The 22,231-nt window shown below is 44.9% G+C and overlaps 1 protein-coding gene across 1 annotated transcript in view; it reads right to left on the reverse strand.

Moving 5' to 3' along the window:
* LOC124253151 (WD repeat-containing protein 5-like) overlaps positions 1-22,231 on the reverse strand; it is a 44,639-nt gene that overhangs the window by 3,789 nt on the left and 18,619 nt on the right. Inside the window, exons 4-9 of the mRNA XM_046686869.1 lie at positions 18,095-18,284; positions 17,249-17,357; positions 16,803-16,840; positions 5,042-5,141; positions 3,957-4,022; positions 3,278-3,370 (exon numbers count right to left, since the gene is read on the reverse strand). Coding sequence (XP_046542825.1) covers positions 3,278-3,370; positions 3,957-4,022; positions 5,042-5,141; positions 16,803-16,840; positions 17,249-17,357; positions 18,095-18,284 — 596 coding nt within the window. The remainder of the gene's footprint in view (positions 1-3,277; positions 3,371-3,956; positions 4,023-5,041; positions 5,142-16,802; positions 16,841-17,248; positions 17,358-18,094; positions 18,285-22,231) is intronic.

Genomic DNA, 22,231 nt, shown 5'->3' on the forward strand with positions numbered 1-22,231 from the left:
GGATTACCGAGATAATCAGTTTGTGGGGAGACTGGATGTATTCAATGATCATAAGAGCATAAGAACGGTACTCGTATGATCTGTGAAAAAAGATCAGAGTTTTAGTTCAGTTTAGTTACAACATAAAACATTGAGAAATCAGTTTGTTGACTTTGCCCAATGGAAAACTTCCAGACTGAGAAACACTTCCTCGCACAACTAAAGGAATTAAGATCTTTATCAGACATCAATCTTTTGAACCTGAAGGTGGAATTTGTGTGGCTGTTTCAGGTTTAGAGTGATTTTATGGACACTTCCATCACTAAAAGAGCACCCTACAACAATGATCCTTTTGTACACATATGACCAAGGTTCAAAGCAAATTGTTTTCTGTACCCCCCAAAACATAAGAAGCACAAACAGTGTTCACATCATTTGTTATTCAGTGCATGAGTCCACCCAAAACCTGAAGCACGTTCTAAGACTATTAAGAGTCAATAATTTTCATGTTTTCCTCTCTAAAAACCCATTAATGAACAAATAGAGAAGAATGGCAACATGTAAAGAACTTTAACGACAATAAACTGTGTTGTTTTGGGATCCTGCATTCTCTTCCCACAGACGTTACTCCTGTCATATCTTCCTACGTAACCTCTGTTCTAATACGGCCCTTTCATGGCGTGAGCATTCAAGACTCGTGATTGGAGGCAATCAGATTTAGTTGTGCAATCAGCGACGTTGTTTCAAAAGTGATCATTCGCAAGGCCTCGGTAATTTCCGTATACTTCGAGAAACCTAAACCTCTTCCCCTGCGTGATGCGCAAACGTTTCTTCTAGACAGAACTCAGTCATGTTATGGCGGATCAGTGGTGTCTCCATCGCCCTCGTTGACAACGGACAAGCTAGCCATTAAACGTCTTGTGTGTAACATCAACACAAGTCCCCAGCAGATGGGGGACATTTGTGGCCTCACATTTGCTTGTGTTAGTCAAGTTGAATCTAAGTCGATGTTACACGTGTTCTGATTGGATAGAAAGAAGGGAGATAATTCGTGTTGCGATCTTTTGCCACTAGGGGATTTTACGAGAACCGGGAAATATGGCCGTATTAGAACAGAGGTTCGTAGGAAGATATGACAAGTAACCTCTGTGGGAAGAGAATGGGGAACCTGATGATTAGGGATATTACAGGCATTTCAGGAAAAGAATCATCATGAAGGAATCTTTGGACAAAACAAGAGACTGTCTCCAAAATACCTAAATGTGAGTTACCAGGGGAATTGACTAATGAGTTTCTCTCTGGAAAACAACAACAAACTACTTTGAAGTCTAACTTGGAAATTTCCAAACTTCCTAAATGGCTCAAGTTCATGACGAGACTGATAGAGCAGCAGAAGTGCACAGTGGGATCAAGAAATGCTGAATGGTCTCTCAGGAATTCTGTGTGTGTGTGTGTGTACTCATATTGAGTGTCCCTTTGTCAACTATCCAATATGGAGATGTACTTACATTAAGTGTTTGTCCATCAATTATCTGGTACATGAGAGTACTTACATTGTGAATTCCTCTAGGATTCAGTAGGTGGGTGTACTTACATTGAGTACTCATCTGTCGAGTGGGTGTACTTACATTGAGTACTCATCTGTCGAGTGGGTGTACTTACATTGAGTACTCATCTGTCGAGTGGGTGTACTTACATTGAGTACTCATCTGTCGAGTGGGTGTACTTACATTGAGTACTCATCTGTCTAGTGGGTGTACTTACATTGAGTACTCGTCTGTCGAGTGGGTGTACTTATATTGAATACTCATCAGTCTAGTGGGTGTACTTGCATTGAGTACTCATCAGTCTAGTGGGTGTACTTACATTGAGTACTCGTCTGTCTAGTGGGTGTACTTAAATTGAGTACTTATCTATCGAGTGGGTGTACTTACATTGAGTACTCATCTGTCTAGTGGGTGTACTTACATTGAATACTCATCTGTCTAGTGGGTGTACTTACACTGAGTACTCATCTGTCTAGTGGGTGTACTTACATTGAGTACTCATCTGTCTAGTGGGTGTACTTACACTGAGTACTCATCAGTCTAGTGGGTGTACTTACATTGAGTACTCATCTGTCTGTCTGTTGAGTACTCATGGGTGTACTTACATTGAGTACTCATCTGTCTAGTGGGTGTACTTACATTGAGTACTCATCAGTCTAGTGGGTGTACTTACATTGAGTACTCGTCTGTCGAGTGGGTGTACTTGCATTGAATACTCATCAGTCTAGTGGTTGTACTTACACTGAGTACTCATCTGTCTAGTGGGTGTACTTACATTGAGTACTCATCTGACTAGTGGTTGTACTTACATTGAGTACTCGTCTGTCTAGTGGGTGTACTTACATTGAGTACTCGTCTGTCTAGTGGGTGTACTTACATTGAGTACTCATCAGTCCAGTGGGTGTACTTACATTGAGTACTTTCGTCTGTCTAGTGTCTAGGTCGAGTGGGTGTACTTACATTGAGTACTCATCTGTCTAGTGGGTGTACTTACATTGAGTACTCATCTGTCTAGTGGGTGTACTTACATTGAGTACTCGTCTGTCTAGTGGGTGTACTTGCATTGAATACTCATCAGTCTAGTGGGTGTACTTACATTGAGTACTCATCTGTCTAATGGATGTACTTACATTGAGTACTCATCTGTCTAGGGGGTGTACTTACATTGAGTACTCATCTGTCTAGGGGGTGTACTTACATTGAGTACTCATCAGTCTAGTGGGTGTACTTACATTGAGTACTTACATTGAGTACTCATCAGTCTAGTGGGTGTACTTGCATTGAATACTCATCAGTCTAAGTGGGTGTACTTACATTGAGTACACTGAGTACTCATCTGTCTAGTGGGTGTACTTACATTGAGTACTCATCTGACTAGTGGTTGTACTTACATTGAGTACTCATCTGTCTAGTGGGTGTACTTACATTGAGTACTCATCAGTCTAGTGGGTGTACTTACATTGAGTACTCGTCTGTCTAGTGGGTGTACTTGCATTGAGTACTCGTCTGTCTAGTGGGTGTACTTACATTGAATACTCATCAGTCTAGGGGGTGTACTTACATTGAATACTCATCAGTCTAGTGGGTGTACTTACATTGAGCACTCATCTGTCTAGTGGGTGTACTTACATTAAGTACTCATCTGTCTAGTGGGTGTACGTAAGTGTCCCTTTGTCTAGATAGGTGTACTCCATTGTCTAGGGGAGTGTACTTACAATTTAGTACACGTCACTCTATGTGGGTGTACTTACATTGAGTGTCCCTCTGTCTATAATCCTGGCCATATTCTGATCTGTTCCTCCACAGATGATGCTGTCCTTGCCTAGCCACTGGGCACAGTATAGCTGAAAAGGATAACATATATAGCTGCAAATCACAAGATAACTCACAGTGCTAAAACACTGTTCATAAGACATAGCACTGCAACACTGAGGATAATCCACACTGCAGCAGCAAACAGGATAACACATGCAGCTGCAGCAAACAGGATAACACGTGCAGTTGTGGCACACAGGATAACACGTGCAGTTGTGGCACACAGGATAACACGTGCAGTTGTGGCACACAGGATAACACATGCAGCTGCAGCACACAGGATAACACGTGCACTTGTGGCACACAGGATAACACATGCAGCTGCAGAACATAGGATAACTCATGCACTTGTGGCACACATGATAACACATGCACTCGTGGCACATGGGATAACACAGAGCTGCAAAACAGAGGATAACACATACTACCGAGGACACATACAAATTTAACACTAAAGCACAGCTGCAACACTCAGCTACAACACATGGAAACACATACAGCTGCAGCACAGTTGTAAGCAGACACGTTTAGAAACGGAATTTTATTTTGATCATCATATTCACATGTATTGTTTCCCTATTACCACTGGTGGGTGTGAGTCACTGACAGACGTACCTGACTAGAGTTGAGGGTGTCCTGCGGTACATCCTTAATCTTAGCTCCCAGGGAGAAATCCCAGATCTGTCAAATGTCAAACAAATATTAATCAGCAACAAAGCAATCAATTTATTTACCTGACAATGTGAGCAGACATAGAAACTACACCGTACAACTTCCTCTGCAGAGCAAAATATGGATATCTTATAGTTATAAAATGTTCTGTCATAGAAACTACACTGTACAACTTCCTCTGCAGAGAAAAATATGGATATCTTATAGTTATAAAATGTTCTGTCATAGAAACTACACAGTACAACTTCCTCTGCAGAGAAAAATATGGATATCTTATAGTTATAAAATGTTCTGTCATAGAAACTACACTGTACAACTTCCTCTGCAGAGAAAAATATGGATATCTTATAGTTATAAAATGTTCTGTCATAGAAACTACACAGTACAACTTCCCCTGCAGAGAAAAATATGGATATCTTATAGTTATAAAATGGTCATAGAAACTACACTGTACAACTTCCTCTGCAGAGAAAAATATGGATATCTTATAGTTATAAAATGTTCTGTCATAGAAACTACACAGTACAACTTCCTCTGCAGAGAAAAATATGGATATCTTATAGTTATAAAATGTTCTGTCATAGAAACTACACTGTACAACTTCCTCTGCAGAGAAAAATATGGATATCTTATAGTTATAAAATGTTCTGTCATAGAAACTACACAGTACAACTTCCTCTGCAGAACAAAATATGGATATCTTATAGTTATAAAATGTTCTGTCATAGAAACTACACAGTACAACTTCCTCTGCAGAGCAAAATATGGATATCTTATAGTTATAAAATGTTCTGTCATTGTGTGACCAAAACATAAGAACCCCATTGAAAAATATGCAAACAGTTAACTGTTAAAAGTTGACGATTATATAGTTCCTTATGGACCAATCATTTCATATTCTGTGGGTGCCTGGGACTGTATGCAGAGATTACAGGGCCTTAGTGGTTGTTCTGAAAAGGGCTGTTCTTTTATGGATGCAAACAGTGACAGCGAAAGACTGGAAACCCCTTCCACCAGAAGATTGGTACCTGAAGGACCGAGTGCTTCCTCCAACTCCCAGTAAGGATGTGGTTGTGTAGTTGGTCTATGTCAAGGGCGTCACCACAGATGTGAGGGCCACAGAACTTCCTGTAAAGACACACACAGAGTTAGACACACCTACTGTTCTGCACCAGTAGTGACTACCAACATCTACTTTGTGTTTATTCAGAAAGTGCTCAACGCTACACTCAAGGTAATTGGATGAGCTTATGAGAGAGTGATGTGAGGTGAGGGGAAATAGGGTTAAACGTCGAACTTAAGATTATTTTGCTCATATGATGACATGCATGCGTGTGTATGTGTGGCTGCTTGTACTAGCCCAGACTTAAGCTGGTTTAATAGTGCTAGCTCACTGAGATACCATGCAGCAGTTAAGCATGAATACTCCACTCAGACACATTATACTGACTCTGAACTGACCAGTCCTTGTTGTGCCCATTAATGCCGAGCGCCAGGCAGGGATCAACAAGTACCTTATTTTAACATCTTTTGGTGAGACCCGGCCGGAGATCTAACCCACGACCTTCCGCTCTCCGGACGGAGGCAGTCTTGTGAGAGAGTGGGTGGGTGGATAGATTGGTTGATGGGTATTTTGGGTGAGGTGGATGGTCTGGTTGATGGGTATGTGAGGTGAGGTGGATGGATTGGTTGATGGGTATGTGAGGTGAGGTGGATTGTCTGGTTCATGGGTATGTGAGGTGAGGTGGATGGTCTGGTTCATGGGTGTGGGGTGAGGTGGATGGATTGGTTGATGGGTATGTGAGGTGAGGTGGATGTATTGGTTAACGGGTATGTGAGGTGAGGTGGATGGTCTGGTTGATGGGTAGGTGAGATGAGGTGGATGGTCTGGTTGATGGGTATGTGAGGTGAGGTGGATGGTCTGGTTGATGGGTATGTGGGGTGAGATGATGGATTTGTTGATGGGTATGTGGGGTGAGGTGATGGATTGGTTGATGGGTATGTGAGGTGAGGTGGATGGTCGGTTGATGGGTATGTGAGGTGAGGTGGATGGATTGGTTGATGGGCATGTGGGGTGAGGTGGATGGACTGGTTGATGGGTATGTGGGGCGAGGTGGATGGTCTGGTTGATGGGTATGTGAGGTGAGGTGGATGGATTGGTTGATGGGTATGTGAGGTGAGGTGGATGGTCTGGTTGATGGGTAGGTGGGGTGAGGTGGATGGTCGGTTTGATGGGTACGTGGAGTGAGGTGGATGGTCTGGTTGATGGGTATGTGGGGTGAGGTGGATGGTCTGGTTGATGGGTATGTGGGGTGAGATGATGGATTTGTTGATGGGTATGTGGGGTGAGGTGATGGATTGGGTGATGGGTATGTAGGGTGAGGTGGATGGTCCGGTTGATGGGTATGTGGGGTGAGGTGATGGATTGGTTGATGGGTATGTGGAGTGAGGTGAATGGTCTGGTTGATGGGTATGTGGAGTGAGGTGGATGGTCTGGTTGATGGGTATTTGGGGTGGATGGATTGGTTGATGGGTATGTGAGGTGAGGTGGATGGATTGGTTGATGGGTATGTGAGGTGAGGTGGATGGTCGGTTGATGGGAATGTGAGGTGAGGTGGATGGTCTGGTTGATGGGTATGTGGGGTGAGGTGATGGATTGGTTGATAGGTATGTGGGGTGGATGGATTGATTGATGGGTATGTGGGGTGAGTGGATGGTCTGGTTGATGTGATGTGAAATTGGGTTTAACGTTGTGCTTGAGAATATTTCGCTCATATGACGACGTGCATGCATGTGCATGTGTATGTGCGGCTGCTTGTACTAGCCCAGATTTAAGCTGGTTTGATAGTGCTAGCCCACTGAGATACCACACTGCAGTGAAGCATGAATACCCCCACTCCAGACACATTATATTGACTCGAGCCCGACCAGTCCTTGTTGTACCCATTAATGCAGCCCAGGCAGGACCAACAAGTACCATATTTGAATGTCTTTTGTTATAGCCAGTGATTAGGATCCCGAACCCACGACCTTCCGCTCTAACACTACATCACTAGAAATGTGGAATGTCTGGTTGATAGGTATGTGAGTGAGTGGATGGTCTGGTTGATGGGTATGTGGGGTGAGGTGGATGGAGTGGTTGATAGGTATGTGGGGTAGAAGTGGATGGTCTGGTTGATGGGTATGTGAGGTGAGAGTGGATGGATTGGTTGATAGGTATGTGGGGTGAAGTGATGGATTGGTTGATGGGTATGTGGGGTGAGGTGATGGATTGGGTAATGGGTATGTGGGGTGAGGTGATGGATTGGTTGATGGGTATGTGGAGGGTGAGGTGGATGGTCTGGTTGTTGGGTATGTGGGGTGAGAGTGGATGTATTGGTTGTTGGGTATGTGGGGTGAGTTGATATGATCTGGTTGATGGTATGAGTGAGATAGGAATGGATGGTCTGGTTGATGGGTATGTGAGGTCAGGTGGATGGATTGGTTGATGGGTATGTGGGGTGAGAGTGGATTGTCTGGTTGATAGGTATGTGAAAAGTGAAGTGGATGGTCTGGTTGATAGGTATGTGGGGTGAGGTGGATGGATTGGTAGATGGGTATGTGAGGTGAGATTGGATAGATTGGTTAATGGGTGAGGTGAGAAAGTGGATGGTCTGGTTGATAGGTATGTGAGGTGAGGTGGATGGTCTAGTTGATGGGTATTTAGGTGGATGGATTGGTTGATAGGTATGTGAGGTGTAGAATTGAAGTTGGATGGATGGATTCTGGTTGATGGGTATGTGAGGTGAGGTGGATGGTAAGTTGATGGGTGGATATGTTGATAGGTAGGTGAGAGTGGATGGTATGGTTGATGGGTATGTGAAATGAGGTGGATGGTCTGGTTGATGGGTATGTGAGGTTGAGGTGGATGGATTGGTTGATGGGTATGTGAGGTGAGGTGGATTGTCTGGTTGATGGGTATGTGAGGTGGGAGTGGATGGTCTGGTTGATGGGTATGTGAGGTGAAAGTGGATGGATTGGTTGATAGGTATGTGGGGTAGAGTGATGGATTGGTTGATGGGTATGTGGGGTGGATGGATTGATTGATGGGTATGTAGGGTGAGGTGGATGGCCTGGTTGATGTGATGTAAGTAGGGTTTAACGTTGTGCTTGAGAATATTTAGCTCATATGGCCAGCGATGCATCGTGTGTATGTGTATGCGGCTGCTTGTACTTGTACTTAGACTTAAGCTGGTTTGATAGTGCTAGCCCACTGAGATACCAGCTGCAGTGAAGCATGAATACCCCACTCCAGACACATTATATTGACTCCGAGCGACCAGTCCTTGTTGTACCCATTAATGCAGCGCCAGGCAGGACCAACAAAGTACCATATTTGAATGTCTTTTGGTATGGCGGTGGAGGATCGAACCCACGACCTTCCGCTCTAACCAACTACATCACAGAGGCGGTCGGTCTGGTTGATGGGTATGTGAGGTAAGGTGGATGGTCTGGTTGATGGGTATGTGGGGTGAGGTGGATGGAGTGGTTGATGGGTATGTGGGGTGAGAAGGTGGATGGTCTGGTTGATAGGTATGTGGGGTGAGGTGGATGGATTGGTAGATGGGTATGTGAGGTGAGTTGGATGGATTGGTTAATGGGTGAGGTAGGAGGTGGATGGTCTGGTTGATAGGTATGTGAGAGGTGAAATGGATGGTCTAGTTGATATAGGTATTTGGGGTGGATGGATTGGTTGATAGGTATGTGAGGTGAGGTGGATGGATTGGTTGATGGGTATGTGAGGTGAGTGGATGAGATTAGGTTGATGGGAGAATGTGAGGTGAGGTGGATAGGTCTGGTTGATAGGTATGTGAGGTGAGGAGTGGATGGTCTGGTTGATAGGTATGTGAGTTGAGGTGGATGGATTGATTGATGGGTATGTGAGGTAGAGGTGAAGATGGATTGGTTGATAGGCATGTGAGAAATAGAGATGGATGGATTGGTTGATAGGTATGTGGGGTGAGGTGATAGGATTGGTTGATGGGTATGTGGGGTGGATGGATTGATTGATAGGTATATGTAGGTGAGGTGGATGGTCTGGTTGATGTGATGTGAAATTGGGTTTAACGTTGTGCTTGAGAATATTTACGCTCATATGGCAGGCGTGCATGCATGTGTATATGTGTATATCTGGCTACTTGTACTATGAGACTTAGCTGGTTTGATAGTGCTAGCCCACTGAGATACCACGCTGCAGTGAAAACATGAATACCCCCTCAGACACATTATATGACTCCGAGCAACCAGTCCTTGTTGTACCAGTAGTGCATGGCGCCAAGGCAGGGACCAACAAAGTACCATATTTGAATATCTTTTTGTATAGTAGCGGATAGAGATGAACCCGACCTTCACTCTAACACTACATCCCAACGAAATTTGATAGGTATGTGAGGTAGAGTGAAATTGGATGGAGTCTGGTTGATAGGTATGTAGGGTGAGAGTGGATGGAAGTAGTTGATAGGTATATGAGGTGTAAGTGGATGAGTCTAGTTGATAGGTATGTGGGGTAAGGTGGATGGATTAGTAGATGGGTATGTGAGAGTGAGTTGGATGGATTGGTTAATAGGTGAGGTGAGTGGAATGGTCTGGTTGATGGGTATGTGAGGTGAAAGGTGGATGGTCTGGTTGATGGGTATTTGAATTGAAATTGGATGGATTGGTTGATGGGTATGTGAGAGGAGGTGGATGGATTAGTTGTGATAGGTATGTGAGGTAGAAAGTGGATAGAGTAGGTTGATATTAGGAATGTGAGGTGAGTGGATGGTCTAGTTGATGGGTATGTGAAATTGAGGTGGATGGTCTGGTTGATAGGTATGTGAGGTAAGTGGATGGATTGATTGATAGGTATGTGAGAAGTGAGGTGGATGGATTGGTTGATGGGCATGTGAGGTAGAGATGGATGGATTGGTTGATAGGTATATGGGGTGAGGTGATAAGATTGGTTGATAGGTATGTAGGAGTGGATGGATTGATTGATAGGTATGTAGGAGTGAGAGTGGATAGTCTAGTTGATGTGATGTGAAATTGGGTTTAACGTTGTGCTTGAAATATTTACGCTCATATAGCAGACGTGCATGCGTGTGTATGTGTATATGCAGCTGCTTGTACTAGCCTTGACTTAAGCTGGTTTGATAGTGCTAGCCCACTGAGAATACCACTGCAGTGAAGCATGAATACCCCCACTCAGACACATTATATTGACTCCAAAACGACCAGTCCTTATTGTACCCATTAATGCAGCCAGGCAGGGAGACCAACAAGTACCACATTTGAATGCCTTTTTAGTATGGCGCGGTGAGGATCCCGAACCCATGACCTTCCGCTCTAACCACTACATCACAGAGCAATGGTCGGTCTGGTTGATAGGTATTTGAGAGGTGAGGTAAGTGGATGGTCTAGGTTGATAGGTATGTGGGGTAGAGGTGGATAGAGTAGTTGATGGGTATGTGGGGTGAGGTGGATAGTCTGGTTGATAGGTATGTAGGGTGAGGTGGATGGATTGGTAGATGGGTATGTGAGGTGAGTAGGATGGATTGGTTAATAGGTGAGGTGAAATGTAAGATGGTCTGGTTGATGGGTATGTGAGGTGAAATGGATGGTCTGGTTGATAGGTATTTAGGGTGGATGGATTGGTTGATAGGTATGTGAGAGTGAGGTGGATAGATTGGTTGATAGGTATGTGAGGTAGAAAGTGGATAGTAGAGTTGATAGAATATGTGAGAGTAGAGTGGATAGTCTTGTTGATAGGTATGTGAGAGTGAGAGTGGATGGTGTGGTTGATAGGTATGTGAGGTAGGTGGATGGATTGATTGATAGGTATGTGAGGTAAGTGGATGGATTGGTTGATAGGCATGTGAGGTGAGATGGATGGATTGGTTGATAGGTATGTGGGGTGAGGTGATGGATTGGTTGATGGATATGTGGGGTGGATGGATTGATTGATAGGTATGTGGTAGAGTGGATGGTCTGGTTGATGTGATGTGAAATTAGGTTTTAACGTTGTGCTTGAAATATTTCTCTCATATAGGCCAGCGATACATGCGTGTGTATATGTATGTCGGCTACTTGTACTAGCTTGAACTTAGCTGGTTTGATAGTACTAGCCCACTGAGATACCACGCTGCAGTGAAAGCATGAATACCCCCACTCAGACACATTATATTGACTCGAAGCCCGACCAGTCCTTGTTGTACCCATTAATGCAGCATGAGCAGGAACCAACAAAGTACCACATTTGAATGTCTTTTGGTATGCCATGATCGGGGATCGAACCCATGACCTTCCGCTCTAACCACTACATCACAGAGGCGGTCGGTCTGGTTGATGGGTATGTGAGGTGAGGTGAGGTGGATGGTCTGGTTGATGGGTATGTGGGGTGAGGTGGATGGAGTGGTTGATGGGTATGTGGGGTGAGGTGGATGGTCTGGTTGATGGGTATGTGGGGTGAGGTGGATGGATTGGTAGATGGGTATGTGAGGTGAGTTGGATGGATTGGTTAATGGGTGAGGTGAGGTGGATGGTCTGGTTGATGGGTATGTGAGGTGAGGTGGATGGTCTGGTTGATGGGTATTTGGGGTGGATGGATTGGTTGATGGGTATGTGAGGTGAGGTGGATGGATTGGTTGATGGGTATGTGAGGTGAGGTGGATGGTCGGTTGATGGGAATGTGAGGTGAGGTGGATGGTCTGGTTGATGGGTATGTGAGGTGAGGTGGATGGTCTGGTTGATGGGTATGTGAGGTGAGGTGGATGGATTGATTGATGGGTATGTGAGGTGAGGTGGATGGATTGGTTGATGGGCATGTGAGGTGAGATGGATGGATTGGTTGATGGGTATGTGGGGTGAGGTGATGGATTGGTTGATGGGTATGTGGGGTGGATGGATTGATTGATGGGTATGTGGGGTGAGGTGGATGGTCTGGTTGATGTGATGTGAAATTGGGTTTAACGTTGTGCTTGAGAATATTTCGCTCATATGACGACGTGCATGCGTGTGCATGTGTATGTGCGGCTGCTTGTACTAGCCCAGACTTAAGCTGGTTTGATAGTGCTAGCCCACTGAGATACCACGCTGCAGTGAAGCATGAATACCCCCACTCAGACACATTATATTGACTCCGAGCCGACCAGTCCTTGTTGTACCCATTAATGCCGAACGCCAGGCAGGGACCAACAAGTACCATATTTGAATGTCTTTTGGTATGACGCGGTCGGGGATCGAACCCACGACCTTCCGCTCTAACCACTACATCACAGAGGCGGTCGGTCTGGTTGATGGGTATGTGAGGTGAGGTGAGGTGGATGGTCTGGTTGATGGGTATGTGGGGTGAGGTGGATGGAGTGGTTGATGGGTATGTGGGGTGAGGTGGATGGTCTGGTTGATGGGTATGTGGGGTGAGGTGGATGGATTGGTAGATGGGTATGTGAGGTGAGTTGGATGGATTGGTTAATGGGTGAGGTGAGGTGGATGGTCTGGTTGATGGGTATGTGAGGTGAGGTGGATGGTCTGGTTGATGGGTATTTGGGGTGGATGGATTGGTTGATGGGTATGTGAGGTGAGGTGGATGGATTGGTTGATGGGTATGTGAGGTGAGGTGGATGGTCGGTTGATGGGAATGTGAGGTGAGGTGGATGGTCTGGTTGATGGGTATGTGAGGTGAGGTGGATGGTCCAAGGTTGATGGGTATGTGAGGTGAGGTGGATGGATTGATTGATGGGCATGTGAGGTGAGATGGATGGATTGGTTGATGGGCATGTGAGGTGAGATGGATGGATTGGTTGATGGGTATGTGGGGTGAGGTGATGGATTGGTTGATAGGTATGTGGGGTGGATGGATTGATTGATGGGTATGTGGGGTGAGAGTGGATGGTCTGGTTGATGTGATGTGAAAATTGGGTTTAACGTTGTGCTTGAGAATATTTACGCTCATATGACAGCGATGCATCGCAGTGTATGTGTATGTGCAGCTGCTTGTACTAGCCCAGACTTAAGCTGGTTTGATAGTGCTAGCCCACTGAGATACTGCAACTGCAGTGAAGCATGAATACCCCCCACTCAGACACATTATATTGACTCGAAACCCGACCAGTCCTTGTTGTACCCCATTAATGCCGCATGAGGCAGGACCCAACAAGTACCATATTTGAATGTCTTTTTGGTATGACGCCGTGGCTCGGGATCGAACCCACGACCTTCCGCTTCTAACAACTACATCACAGAGGCCACGGTCGGTCTGGTTGATAGGTATGTGAGGTGAGAGGATGGTCTGGTTGATGGGTATGTGGGGTGAGGTGGATGGAGTGGTTGATAGGTATGTGGGGTGAGAGTGGATGGTCTGGTTGATGGGTATGTGGGGTGAGGTGGATGGATTGGTAGATGGGTATGTGAGATTGAGTTGGATGGATTGGTTAATGGGTGAGGTGAGGTGGATGGTCTGGTTGATGGGTATGTGAGGTGAGGTGGATGGTCTGGTTGATGGGTATTTAGGGTGGGATGGATTGGTTGATGGGTATGTGAGGTGAGGTGGATGGATTGGTTGATGGTATGTGAAATGATGAGGTGGAGTAGGGTTGATGGAAATGTGAGGTGAGTGGATGGTCTGATTGATGGGTATGTGAGGTGAGGATGGATGGGTTGATGATGTGATGGGTATGGATTGATTGATGGGTATGTGAGGTGAGGTGGATGGATTGGTTGATGGGCATGTGAGGTGAGATGGATGGATTGGTTGATAGGTATGTAGGGTGAGGTGATGGATTGGTTGATGGGTATGTGGGATGGATGGATTGATTGATGGGTATGTGGGGTGAGGTGGATGGTTTGGCTTGATGTGATGTGAAATTGGGTTTAACGTTGTGCTTGAGAATATTTAGCTCATATGGCAGCATGCATCAGTATGCATGTGTGCTGGCTGCTTGTACTAGCCCAGACTTAAGCTGGTTTGATAGTGCTAGCCCACTGAGATACCACGCTGCAGTGAAACATGAATACCCCCCTCAGACACATTATAATGACTCGAGAACGACCAGTCCTTGTTGTACCCATTAATGCCGCCAGAGCAGGACCAACAAGTACCATATTTGAATGTCTTTTGGTATGGCCGGTGGGGATCGAACCCATGACCTTCGCTCTAACTCACTACATCACAGAAATCGGGTCTGGTTGATGGGTATGTGAGGTGAGGTGAGGTGGATGGTCTGGTTGATGGGTATGTGGGGTGAGGTGGATGGAGTGGTTGATGGGTATGTGGGGTGAGGTGGATGGTCTGGTTGATGGGTATGTGGGGTGAGGTGGATGGATTGGTAGATGGGTATGTGAGGTGAGTTGGATGGATTGGTTAATGGGTGAGGTGAGGTGGATGGTCTGGTTGATGGGTATGTGAGGTGAGGTGGATGGTCTGGTTGATGGGTATTTGGAGGTGGATGGATTGGTTGATGGGTATGTGAGGTGAGGTGGATGGATTGGTTGATAGGTATGTGAGGTGAGGTGGATGGTCGGTTGATGGGAATGTGAGGTGAGGTGGATGGTCTGGTTGATGGGTATGTGAGGTGAGGTGGATGGTCTGGTTGATGGGTATGTGAGGTGAGGTGGATGGATTGATTGATGGGTATGTGAGGAGAGGTGGAGGATGGATGGGCATAATGAGAGTGAGATGGATGGATTGGTTGATGGGTATGTGAGGTGATGGATGGATGGATTAGTTGGATTGATTGATAGGTATGTGGGGTAGAGGTGGATGAGTCTGGTTGATTGATGTGATGGGTTTAACGTTGTGCTTTGAGAACATTTCGCTCATATGAATGCGAGGTGATGCGTGTATTGGTGATAGGTATTGTACTAGCCCAGACTTAAGCTGGTTTGATAGGTTGATGGGTATGTGGGGTGAGGTGGATGGTCCACCCAGACACATGATATTGACTCGAGTGACCAGTCCTGAGATGGATGGACCAACTGGTTGATATTTGGTATGTGGGGTGAGGTGGATGGATTGGTTGATGGGTATGTTGGTTGAGGTGGATGGATTGATTGATGGGTATGTGGGGTGAGGTGGATGGACTGGTTGATGGGGTATGTGGGTGAGGTGGATGGGTATTGGGGGTGAGTTGGATGGGTATGTAGATGGGTGAGGTGGATGGTCTGGTTGATGGGTGAGGTGAGGTGAGGTGGATGGATTGGTTGATAGGTATGTGGGGTGAGGTGGATGGATTGGTTGATGGGTATGTGGGGTGAGGTGGATGGTCTGGTTGATGGGTATGTGAGGTGAGATGGATGGATTGGTTGATGGGTATGTGGGGTGAGGTGGATGGTCTGGTTGATGTGTATGTGAGGTGAGGTAGATGGATTGGTTGATGGGTATGTGAGGTGAGATGGATGGATTGGTTGATGGGTATGTGGGGTGAGGTGGATGGATTTGTTGATGGGAATGTGGGGCGAGGTGGATGGTCTGGTTGATGGGTATGTGAGGTGAGGTGGATGGTCTGGTTGATGGGTATGTGGGGTGAGGTGATGGATTGGTTGATTGGTATGTGAGGTGAGGTGGATGGTCTGGTTGATGGGTATGTGAGGTGAGGTGGATTGTCTGGTTGATGGGTATGTGAGGTGAGGTGGATGGTCGGTTGATGGGTATGTGAGGTGAGGTGGATGGTCTGGTTGATGGGTATGTGGGGGTGAGTGGATGGTCTGGTTGATGGGTATGTGGGGTGAGGTGGATGGATTGGTTGATGGGTATGTGGGGTGAGGTGGATGGTCTTGTTGATGGGTATGTGAGGTGAGGTGGATGGATTGGTTGATAGGTATGTGGGGTGAGGTGATGGATTGGTTGATGGGTATGTGAGGTGAGGTGGATGGTCTGGTTGATGGGTATGTGAGGTGAGATGGATGGATTGGTTGATGGGTATGTGGGGTGAGGTGGATGGTCTGGTTGATGTGTATGTGAGGTGAGGTGGATGGATTGGTTGATGGGTATGTGAGGTGAGATGGATGGATTGGTTGATGGGTATGTGGGGTGAGGTGGATGGATTTGTTGATGGGAATGTGGGGCGAGGTGGATGGTCTGGTTGATGGGTATGTGAGGTGAGGTGGATGGTCTGGTTGATGGGTATGTGGGGTGAGGTGATGGATTGGTTGATTGGTATGTGAGAGGTGAGGTGTTGATGGTGGTTGATGGGTATGTGAGGTGAGGTGGATTGTCTGGTTGATGGATGGGTATGTGAGGTGAGGATGGATGGTCGACGTTGATGGGTATGTGAGGTGAGGTGGATGGTCTGGTTGATGGGTATGTGGGGTGGATGGTCTGGTTGATGGGTATGTGGGGTGAGGTGGATGGTTTGAAGGATGACTGGGTTAATGAACAGATGGAATTGTTGATGGGGTAGTTGCATGATGATACAATGATAGATGGATGGATTAGTTGTTCAATCGTTGGGTAGATCAATGAATTAGTGTTTCGATAGTTATATAGATGGCCTGTCCGTAGGATAGTTGTGTAGATGGCTGGACTGGTTGTTAGAACGTTGAGGAAGTGGACGGATTGAATTTGGGAGGTTCAGGAAGGTGGATGGATCGGTTGTTAGATGGTTTAGAAGATGGGCTGTTTGGTATGGGCATAGATTCACAGCTGGAAGTTTCATGTGTGGATTGATCAGTTGTAGGAGGGTTGTGCTGGTAGATAAACTGTTGGGCAGACAGATGGCAGGCTAGTGGTGCACTCACTGATTGATGGGAGTGATTTTCTTGGATAACACGACTTACTTGACGGCATGGCCATGTGGAACTCTCACATCCCAATACTGAAACATGCAACAAGAATCTATAATAGCAAACATCCAGTCTGAGCTTGATGCAGCATGAACAACTTCTCCATCATCATCTCAAGCCTTGCAGCACAAAGTTTAACTTGCCACTTGCAGTGCTTCAGCCAGGATTTTCTTGAGTGTTGCCAATTGGCACCTTAACTACTAAAATGTGTGCCAATGCAGTTGCGACTCTTGCCAGTCTGCTAGTCAAAGACTAGTAACATTAGGGATTAACTAGTGACATTTCATATCAACAACCTAGTTTGGCCATCAGGTGCATTACAACTTTACAGCATATCATTTCTCAAGGACAAGTGAAAAAATAGATTTATTTCAAACCTGCAAACTCTATCAAACCTTAGCCTGTCCATGAGGCCAATGGCGTCTATGCAGTCAACCTACCTGAACGGTATCGTCCCATCCACCAGTGATAAACAGGTCCGGTTGATTAGGGTTGAATTGGGCAGCAAATACTCGGAACCGATGGCCATCCATAATGTCTCGAGCATCACTGAAACGTTCCATAACACTAAGTAAAAGTCATACATACAATGGCCTTAAATACATTTCCAATATGGCTGCCATGCTGGCCATATTGAAAAACTGTCTTCAAGGTCTTTAACAATTTCAGGTGTCAACATTTGATGGAACAAACGTGAAGTTTCAGCTTCATTGTCTAACTGTCTCTGAGAAGGAGACATTTACAGAGAGCAGTGATTTGGATCTACTTTCTTCACAGTGTATTTGTACCAACTTCTTAGCATACATAGTGTATGGATACAAAAGTTGGTTGAAAACTGATTAAAAAAAAGGTTGGTAAAATAGAGAATAGAAAACTGGTACCCATTTCAGAATCAAGTTTATGACCCTCTTCGAATGAAATGGAAAGTTTGTCCAGTATTGTAGTAGTATATTGTGTGAGAAATTTTGTTGTAAATATATTTGTAGAAATAATCAGTGGCAGTAAATGGTTGAAATACTGCTGTTGTGGCCAGATTTAAACCACGGTTTGGATCTTTGCTCAAAATGTCAATCACTGGATTGTATGGGTCAAACAGGACTATTTGCAGACCATCGCCCTACAGGTAATATATTGCTGTGTTCAGTGTCAGGTACCAGTGTGTGGAAAGTTCAAAGTTCAAAGTTTACTTCTGTGAGGAGGCCACACAACAACGGGTGCTGTCAAACAACTGATCATCATAGGCAACAATAATGTTTTAAACCAGATTTAATGAAAGGCAATGTTACCTGGGTTCAAATGTTTTCTTCAGTTTCTTGGTCTCGATATCATACAGGTGTATTTCAGGGTCTGCTCCGGCGGTGAGGAAGTGCGTTCCGTCAGGGTTGAGGGCCAGAGCCAAGACCTGGCGGATCTCATTGATGGTGTGAAGACATTTACCGGACGTGTAGTGCCAGAATTTGACGTGACCTGATGCATCTGTATGTACAGAAGACATGTATCAGGTATAGTGCCTAACTGAAATCTGTTACACCAATACTCAACAAGAGTTGATGAGGTAATCTAAATCCTAAATCAGTGTCAGGCTTCCTTTTTCTATGTATGACCAGGTGAAACTTTCAGAGATTCGATTTTCGTATCTTAAAAACAAACATACAGATGCAGGGGCCCAGATAAGCTGCATATCCGGGTAAAATACGCATAGAAAATTTCCAATTACGCATTGAAAAATAATTGTTGCGTACGAATTACGCATTTAAACTGTTAGATATGCAAAAAGTTTAAAACAAATGCGTACGGAATATATTTATAAAAATCGCTTTCGTAATGAAAAAGACATGGAGTGCTATCAAGTTGTACTGTTAGTATAGGACAAGTGTTGTACTGTCAGTATAGGATGAGTGATTGTTTTATGAAATCATTTCCATTATATTAAAGTTGGTTTTGATTAGGTATGACATAAGGCAGAACATACCTGCTTAGTAAACTTACTCAGTTACATAATACTTAGGTGAGTAAAATGACTGAAATACGCACATATTTGAATGCAGTGGGTAACGGAAAATGAAATACCCACTCAACATTCATAAGACCCACTCCAAAAAAATAGTGGGTACAGTACCCACATGAGCTAAATCTTATCTGGAGCTCTGCAGATGCACAACGCAATAGGTCCCACTACACTGATGGTGTGGATGTCATCTTCAGGATGATGTTTCCTGCACTATAGCATCTAAACCCATCTATACCATCAACGTAAGGGAATATCTGTGTAGGCTTTCTTTTGTTATGTCAGAGGTTTCTGTAGCAATGAGTAAAGGCATGAAGCTGAATTATTACAGACAGCATCCACACATTGTCCTCTTGATTGGCTGGTAAAGATGGACACTCAGAGACCACACTGTCCATCTGATGTGACCTCCAATAGATGGGAGGATTTGTCAGTTCTTCACACCGACAGGTACTGACTGACTGACTGACTGAGTTTAGTTTTACGCCGCTTTTAGCAATATTCCAGCAATATCATGGCGGGGGACACCAGAAATGGGTTTCACACATTGTGCCCATGTGGGGAATCGAACCCGGGTCTTCGGCGTTACGAGCCAACGCTTTAACCACTAGGCTACCCCACCGCCCCCAACGGGTACTGTATCAGTGAGTGAGTGAGGATGGTTTTACCCTGCAATATCAGGTTGACGGACATGAAGAATGCGTTTCACACATTGTACCCATGTGGGCAATTGAACCTGGGTCTTTTGTGTGACAAGCAAACGCTTTAGCTACTAGGCTACCCCACTGCCATGTATTGTATCAAAACATACAACACAACCTGTGAAAGTTTCACATTTTATACTTATAGTATACAGAGAACTAACAGAAGCCATTGGCTTACAGCCTGAGGATATATGTGATGGTTGACAAACTTCTTCAAGTGAGTGAGTGAATTGGGTTCATTGCTGTCTTACCATTCCATCAGTTCCATCATTCCATGGTTACACAGTCTGTGTCTAGTAAGTTTAGGTAAGTATAACCAGGATATTTAGAGTTGAAAACATTATATGCATTTTATAAATATTTAAGGAAAATTTGAAGTCAAGTTAAGAAGGGTGAATGTACTGGGAAAGTGCATTGACCAAGCTAACCGAACTGTTATTGATTCACTTTTCTTGGGGGAATAACAATTTCTCTGAATTGACATAAATGACAGTGAAAGGTTCAAACTGGTGTTTCTACACAATTGGGTGGATGGACATTTGGGATACAGATGGTCAGTTTGGTCAGTTTGTCAATAAGGGGGCACGCATAGGATCTGAAATGATTTGATTAAGTATCTTTTGGCGCCTACCAGTCTGAGATATTAGTTAGATATGTCAAAGTTTGGTTGATGGATGGTTTAAGGATAACTAGCAATGTCATTTTATCACTGGAAGAATTTGATGGTACCAAATAAAGTCTCCGAAGGGGACTAATGAAAGTAACTAATTATTAAGATTGGATATGAGTCATTTTTGTATGAGGTAGGACATTATTTCGGGGGGAGGAGCCAAAATTGTCAAAGAAGACTTTTCTCACATTTTCGAGGGGAACAGAAGCGATTCTGGACCCCACCGTTGACTTGAGAGGTTCTCTCTGTATATTGAGAGAATGGCTCAGATGAACATGTAACTTTAGGAGTCGTACAAGAAACCAACAAGTTCTTCCATGAGATTTGTGAACCTGTGTTGCATGTAGACCAGGAAAGCTAGGAAATATCTGAGGACCTTTGTGAAAGAATTCATTCCAAAATAAATGGACTTGAACACCATACTGGACTTATCTTTGACTATCCATCTTAGCTACATCATCCCCAGAACCAGAGTGGTAGGACAGATTGCCTAGGGAGAAAGGGTATAACACCCCGACACCCTCAGGTAACATAAGTCCACATATCTACACTAGAATTCACTGGATATGATGTCTGAGACACGGTTTGGATCACTGTCTCAAACATCAAGTTATTCAGGTCACTTACATTTAGCATTCACTACTCTTGTCTTACTGGCCTGTAAACATTTTTAACAGTGACTTTTCTGTGACACTGTTCGTCTTTGGTAGCCCTAGAGTGAGTGAGTGAACATGATGAGTTAGGTTTTACACTGCTTTAAGCAAGCTGGACAACATTTCAGATCTTATACCATACACACATTTACCACTTTGGTGAAACCCATTAAACATTATGAAGATAATCACAGTAGACTGGGATTTGAAGCCACAATCAGCAGTTTTGGGTACACTGAAGGCATACAAGTCTTCAAACTGGACCACGGTCCCCCTATTCTCAGAGGATTCATTACCAACTGGACCATGTTAACTACGCTTCTTAGGGAGACAAGAGAGTTGTACCTACATGAAGCAATGACGATGTGTGTGTACTCTGGCTTGTCCAAGCTGGTGTATGGGGGAGACAAGAGAGTTGTACCTACATGAAGCAATGAGGATGTGTGTGTACTCTGGCTTGTCGAAGCTGGTGTATGGGGGAGACTAGAGAGTTGTACCTACATGAAGCAATGAGGATGTGTGTGTACTCTGGCTTGTTGAAGCTGGTGTATGGGGGAGACTAGAGAGTTGTACCTACATGAAGCAATGACGATGTGTGTGTACTCTGGCTTGTCCAAGCTGGTGTATGGGGGAGACAAGAGAGTTGTACCTACATGAAGCAATGAGGATGTGTGTGTACTCTGGCTTGTCCAAGCTGGTGTATGGGGGAGACAAGAGAGTTGTACCTACATGAAGCAATGAGGATGTGTGTGTACTCTGGCTTGTCGAAGCTGGTGTATGGGGGAGACAAGAGAGTTGTACCTACATGAAGCAATGAGGATGTGTGTGTACTCTGGCTTGTCCAAGCTGGTGTATGGGGAGACAAGAGAGTTGTACCTACATGAAGCAATGAGGATGTGTGTGTACTCTGGCTTGTCGGCTGGTGTATGGTGTATGGGGAGGGAGACTAGAGAGCTGTACCTACATGAAGCAATGAGGATGTGTGTGTACTCTGGCTTGTCCAAGCTGGTGTATGGGGGAGACTAGAGAATTGTACCTACATGAAGCAATGAGGATGTGTGTGTACTCTGGCTTGTCGAAGCTGGTGTATGGGGGAGACTAGAGAATTGTACCTACATGAAGCAATGAGGATGTGTGTGTACTCTGGCTTGTCGAAGCTGGTGTATGGGGGAGACTAGAGAGTTGTACCTACATGAAGCAATGAGGATGTGTGTGTACTCTGGCTTGTCGAAGCTGGTGTATGGGGAGACTAGAGAGTTGTACCTACATGAAGCAATGAGGATGTGTGTGTACTCTGGCTTGTCCAAGCTGGTGTATGGGGAGACAGAGAGTTGTACCTACATGAAGCAATGAGGATGTGTGTGTACTCTGGCTTGTCGAAGCTGGTG

This window comes from Haliotis rubra, unplaced genomic scaffold, assembly GCF_003918875.1.
Source record: "Haliotis rubra isolate DU_JTF1 unplaced genomic scaffold, ASM391887v1 Scf532, whole genome shotgun sequence".
In the NCBI taxonomy this organism is placed as follows: Eukaryota; Metazoa; Mollusca; class Gastropoda; order Lepetellida; family Haliotidae; genus Haliotis; species Haliotis rubra.